We start from the raw sequence: 6,004 nt of genomic DNA, 5'->3' as shown, positions 1-6,004 counted from the left end.
GACATACTTTACAAAATGTGTATGCCACATTAAAAGTTATTCCTGCCAGCCTTGCTGACACTCAAGAAAAAGACAGCAACTTAACTTTAATAAAGCTTATCTTCATATGGAAGACAAGATCAATTGAAGACAAAAGGAAATAATTGTCCTTCAAGATTCTTCAAGCAAAATGAAGAAGTTTTCAATTTCGGAGCTCGAGAATTCAAATATAAAAGAAGATAAAATCTCAAGATCTCCTCAAGTGTGTTTTAGCGGGAGATAAAACATCTTCAAGAAAGTTTGAAAAGTCATTATATTTTTAAGCTTTCTAATTTTTCAAATTCTATCTTGTAATTTTTATATTTCAAACTTGTATTCAATGTTGAATTTCATATTCAATATCTTGTATTTCAATTTAATTATTCAAAATAAAATTGTCATTTCTTCATTTCTAAGTTCATTTGGTGTTTTACAATGATTGAGCATAACCATTAATTGATAAGACATAAAATGTCATGTTTTACATCCATTAATACATTCATTTTTGTGATTAATTAACGCCTAAATGTACTAAGTACCCTTATATTTTGATTTAGGTCACAATTGGATGATTACGGCATAAATTAGAGGAAAGGAGTGAAGAAGGACCAAAGTGAAAGAAATCAAAAGATCAAGAACTGAATTGCAAATATCCAAAAGTTGAACCGGGAGACGAACGATGGAATGAAGATTCAAGAGTTTTAGAGGTCAAGTGGATGAAGAAAGAAGTCAAAGAGGTGAACTATAGTCGAAGTATAATCACACATCAATTTCCGATCGAAAAAGTAATGCACTGGTTTTTAGCATCATATTGGGACCCATTTTCGACATGGTAGATGATCGAATTGGAAGATGACTTCTGAAGAAAAGTTGTAGATCTTTGAGTATCTTTTCAACACAACTTGAATCACCTCAATCGGATATTGGGAGAGAAAATTATTACTAAAATACTAAAAGTTGTCCGGCGGAGAAAACCATGCGGTCGCATGGTTCGTTTTCCATGCGGTTGCACGAACTAGTTTAGCAATTTCTGGAGCCTTTTTTATTGTTCCACGTAGTAGCATGGAAATATATCATGCGGCCGCATAGAAGGAATTCGAGGCGTGCTTTTTTATTTCCTTTTTCCGTCTAACCATGTATGGAAACAAATCTTTTCACCACATAAATATCCTAATTCACCCTAGAACGTGAAAGAACGCCCCCGAATCACTTTTCTCTCTTTTGTGCTCTAAAATTGAAGATGTCTATCTAATTTCTCATACTTGGTCGAGGATATTGAAGCCCCGAAATCTATACAACTATGAGATCGAATTGTTTTATTAGTTTAATTCATGTTTTTGGGTATTGAACATTCTTTTGCACTTATTTTCAATGATTGTTGTGTTTAATTGCAAGGATGCATATTAATTTGTTATTCATTACAATCTGCTGCTAAGTTACATATCAAATCCGTAATTGTTTGATTGATTTAACTTGTGAAATAACTAGGATTAGTAATTTGCTGGTTTGAAAATTATTAAATCTTAGGAAGAATGTTTGAATAGGTTAAATGCAAACGCTTGGCTTGTGTTATCTAGTTCATCGATTTCGTAAATACGTAAAGCTGTTATTGAATTAAATTTTAACGCTTGTCTATGGTTGTTTGATAATTAGGATTAGTTAGAAGGTCGTTGCCCTAACTAATTACACTTAAGGAGGAATAGGAAATTAATTTGAATGGTAATTATTTTTCCAACGGTGAATATTCAAAATATGAATTGAATCATTCTTGCATCTATGATCAGTTGTAAAATTTCGAAGGTGGATATTGACTCAGGCCAAGGTTAGTTTTTTTCATTGCTTTAATTCAATTTATTAATTTGCATTGTTTTTAGTTAGAATTGATTTCAACATATTCAAAACCCCCCTTTTAGTTAATTTAGCATAGAAATACACTAATCACTTTTCGTGAGATCGACCCTTACTTCCACTATTACATTTGTTTTAAGGAGTATAGGTTTTAATTTGGAGTGTCTACGACAGCATGCGCCAAATTTTGGAGCTGTTGCCGGGGAGTGACTTAGTTTATTTTTGTGCTTTTTATTTGTTTCATTAGATTTTAATTCCAAAAAAAAAAATTAAAATTTTGAAAATACCAAAAATATATATATATTTTTTGCTTCCTTAATTGTGTATACCCGTAACTAGATCCTCTAATCAAGGTGATTTGCAGTGCGATCTAAAAATAGAAAGGACTTTGCACATGTTAAGGATTGACATGGCCAGGAATCAAACTTTGAAAGAGCTTGCAGCTCCAGATTTGCATCAACAACCCCTCTGTATAACTTTTCCTACATTAGATGCTGCCACCTCTTTTGAATTAAAATCTGGACTAATACATCTTTTGCCTACATCCTCACAAGCATTTAAAGGAATTCCATGTGGCGTGCACAAGTATGAAACCCACGGGGGTAATTGAAGAGCAAATCAAATTGAGAGCTTTTCCATTTTTCCTAAAGGACTCAGCTAAGGACTAGCTCTACTATCTGCCATCTGGAAGTGTCACAACATGGGAGGAAATGAAGGGGTTGTTTTTGGAGAAATATTTCCTAGCTTCAAGGGCAGCAAAGATCTGAAAGGCTATTTGTGGTGTAATGCAAAACAGCAGAGAATCCTTACATGAATACTGGGAGCGTTTCAAGCGACTATGTGCAAGCTGTCCCCATCATCAAATCAGCGAACAACTTCTCATCCAATATTTCTATGAAGGTCTTCTACCCACTGATAGGAGCATGATTGACGTTGCAAGTGGAGGAGCTTTGGTGGATAAAACTCCTGAGGGCGCGAAGAACTTGATTGCAAACATGGCGACCAATTCTCAACAATTCGGCACTAGACTCGACACCCCTTCTAGACATGTTAATGAGGTAAATGTTTCATCTCTTGAACAACAACTTGCGAGTTTAACTTCTCTTGTTCGTCAAATGGCTGCAGGTAATATGCAAACGACGAAGGCGTGCGGAATTTGTTCGGTGATGGGGCATCCAACTGACATGTGCCCAACTCTTCAAGAAGACCCCAATGAACAAGTTAATGCAATGGGCCTGGACAACCACAAAGGAATTATGATCCTTACTCGAATACCTACAACACAAGATGGAGGGATCATCCTAATTTTAGCTACAGGAGTCAACAGGTGAATCAACCAATGCCTCCAAATCGCCCAAACTTCTAGTAATATAGGAAACTATATCCTCCTAAACAACAACAGGGCCAAACTTCTAACTCGAGTACGCCTTTAGAAGATATTGTTAAGTCTCTTGCCACTAACACTTTGCAATTTCAACAGGAGACAAGGACAAGTATAAAAAGTTTGGAGAACCAGATGGGTAAAATGGCAACGTCAATCAACAAGCTGGAAGCAGAAGGTTCAGGAAAATTACCCTCTCAAACAATGGTCAATCCAAAGGAAAATGTAGGTGCAATATTGTTGAGGAGTGGTAAGAATGTTGAAATTTCAAGGGCAGCCCCTACATCATTGGAGCAGGAAAAGAAGAAATATGCCATTGAAGAAAAGATTGTTCCCAATGACGATGGCGCACTTAAGCGTAAGTTTCCACCCCTTTCTGAGTTTAAACCGATCCCCCATTTTCCTCAGGCTTTAGCGGAATCTAGGAAAGATGAACCAAATGAGGAACTTTATGAAACTTTTCGTAAATGTGAGGTAAACATTCCATTGTTAGATGCTATTAAACAAGTATCTCATTATGATAAGTTCTTGAAAGAATTGTGTACCATTAAAAGAAAACAGAAACTTAAAAGGTGTGAAAATAAAAATGTAGGTGAAAAAAACGTCTCTACAATCATTCAACAAACACTCCCTACAAAGTGCAAAGATCCAGGCATGTTTACCATCCCTTGTATGATAGGTAATGCTAGGTTTGAAAAGGTTGTGTTAGACTCAAGAGCTTCTACTAATGTTATGCCATACTCTATATACGCTTCTTTAAAACTTAGATCTTTGAATGAAACTGTCGTGGTAATTCAATTAGCTGATAAATCTAATGCATATACTAAGGGTGTAGTTGAGGATGTTCTCGTGAAAATTAATTATTTGATTTTTCTGCTGACTTCTGTGTGCTTGATATGGGATATAGTGATCAAACTACCCCTATTATGCTAGAAAGACCATTCTTAAAGATATTCAAAGCTAAAATAGATTTTTATAGTGGCATGCTTACTATGGAATTTGACGATAAACTCAGTGAATTTAATATTTATGATATCATGAGACATCCTGACGAAACTAACCCTATTTATTCTATTAAAGTGATTGATCATTTAGAACAAGAAGTTTTAGAACCTAATGAAAAAAATGCAGTAAAAGTTGTCATTAATAAGCATATTGAGGAGGTGTGTTCGCAAAATTATTTCTTCTCAATTTTAAAACCCACCGCAAGTGTACGGTTCGCTAACAAGTAGTAAAGTGGACTATGAGTCCAAGTATCGTTCCCACGAGGATTAAATTAGCTCTAATTAAACTAACGTGACCTTAACCGAATCTAATTGAATGAAAAATTTGGTTTAAATATGAGAACCCTAATTTTGGGAGAAATCCCCAATTCGAAACCCTAATTGCAAAATTGGAAACCCTAATTTCAAAATTTCACTAAGCTAATGAAATAAATACGCAACTAAATGTAAATATGCAATTGTATAATTCTTGTATTGAAATGAATTGAAATGAAATCATTAAGAACTTGAATCCCCAATTGATTATTAAAAACCCTAATTTCACAAATTCAACGAATCGATGAACAAAATGCCAATTCAATGTTCCTAAATTATCCAGTATACTCTCTCGATATATATTGAATCTACTCTTACACATCACCAGCCTATATTTCTATGGATGATGCAATGTATAGGAATGCATGACTTTTTATGAACATTTTCATGAATTGCATAAAGCATAGAGGTAAGTTTCCATCCCCTATCGAACCCTATGTCGATTTATATTCTATCGAATTTATTCCCCTTCTTTCGAATGCAAAGAATAAATCATCTACAATCACATAATAATTGGCCAAATAATTATGGAAACATTCAACTCATATAAATCAAGCATTTGTCCAATCGAAATTAATATTGAATTTATGAAATAACGAGAAGTTAAATCATCAAAAGGTTCATCAAATTCCTAATGAATAAAAAAACCTAGCCTAAAATCATCATTGCAAAATCAAGAAATTGAAAAACGAAATTAAAAGATAATAAGAATACACCCGTATAGAAGTTCTTCAATCCGTGTGTATAATCTTCAATCCCGTCTCGAGCCCGTGTGAAATTGAATCCAAAATCAAGTTTCTTGCCTCCAATTTTGGTCTCTCTTTTCTCCCTGGTCGTTCTTACCCTTCATATCATGATCTTAGGTCTTTATATCGCGTCCAAATTAAGTAGAAAAGGAGTTTCAACCAAAACGAAAAACCGCGCCCGGGAGTTCCAAAATCCTTCTATGCGACCGCATAGAAGGAATCTATGAGGTCGCATAGATCAAAAAGTTTGGGCTCTTTGAATCCCTGGAGCCCTCTATGCGACCGCATAGAAGGTTACACTATGCGGTCGCATAGATGTAACATCTATGTGGTTTGTTCAATTTGGTCCCCGAACTTCTTTGTTGCTTCTCTTGACTTCTTTCTTCGATTTCTTCATCTTTTCAACAAATTTTATCTTCCAATTGATGATTGATACCATCAATTCTTATGCCCCTCATTCGGCATATCTTTTGAGTATTTGCGCTTTGGTCCTCCAACTTTCAATTGTCTTCATTTCAGTCCCTATTCAATATTTTCTTCTTCCAGTTGTTTTGCTTTGTCATTGAGCTTATACTTGGCATGTCTTCCCTCTCTTTTTGCATTTAGCTCAACTTTTCAATATTTGCACCTTTGGTCCTCGAACTATCAAATTGTTGTGTTTTGGTCCTTCTTCGGCTCTTTTCTCCTGAATT

At 34.9% G+C, this 6,004-nt stretch overlaps 1 protein-coding gene across 1 annotated transcript; it reads left to right on the top strand.

Annotated features, from left to right (window-relative positions):
• The first annotated feature begins 2,651 nt into the window (after positions 1 to 2,651).
• LOC111398309 lies at positions 2,652 to 4,180 on the top strand. The gene is made up of 2 exons (XM_023025228.1): positions 2,652 to 3,193; positions 3,241 to 4,180. The coding sequence occupies exons 1-2, from the start codon at positions 2,652 to 2,654 to the stop codon at positions 4,178 to 4,180; spliced, it is 1,482 nt and encodes a 493-aa protein (XP_022880996.1).
• Positions 4,181 to 6,004: the final 1,824 nt, after the last annotated feature.

Source organism: Olea europaea, chromosome 8 (genome assembly GCF_002742605.1).
Source record: "Olea europaea var. sylvestris chromosome 8, O_europaea_v1, whole genome shotgun sequence".
NCBI lineage: Eukaryota > Viridiplantae > Streptophyta > Magnoliopsida > Lamiales > Oleaceae > Olea > Olea europaea.
The sequence above is the reverse complement of the archived record's forward strand: the minus strand, read 5'-3'. Positions and strand labels throughout refer to the sequence as shown.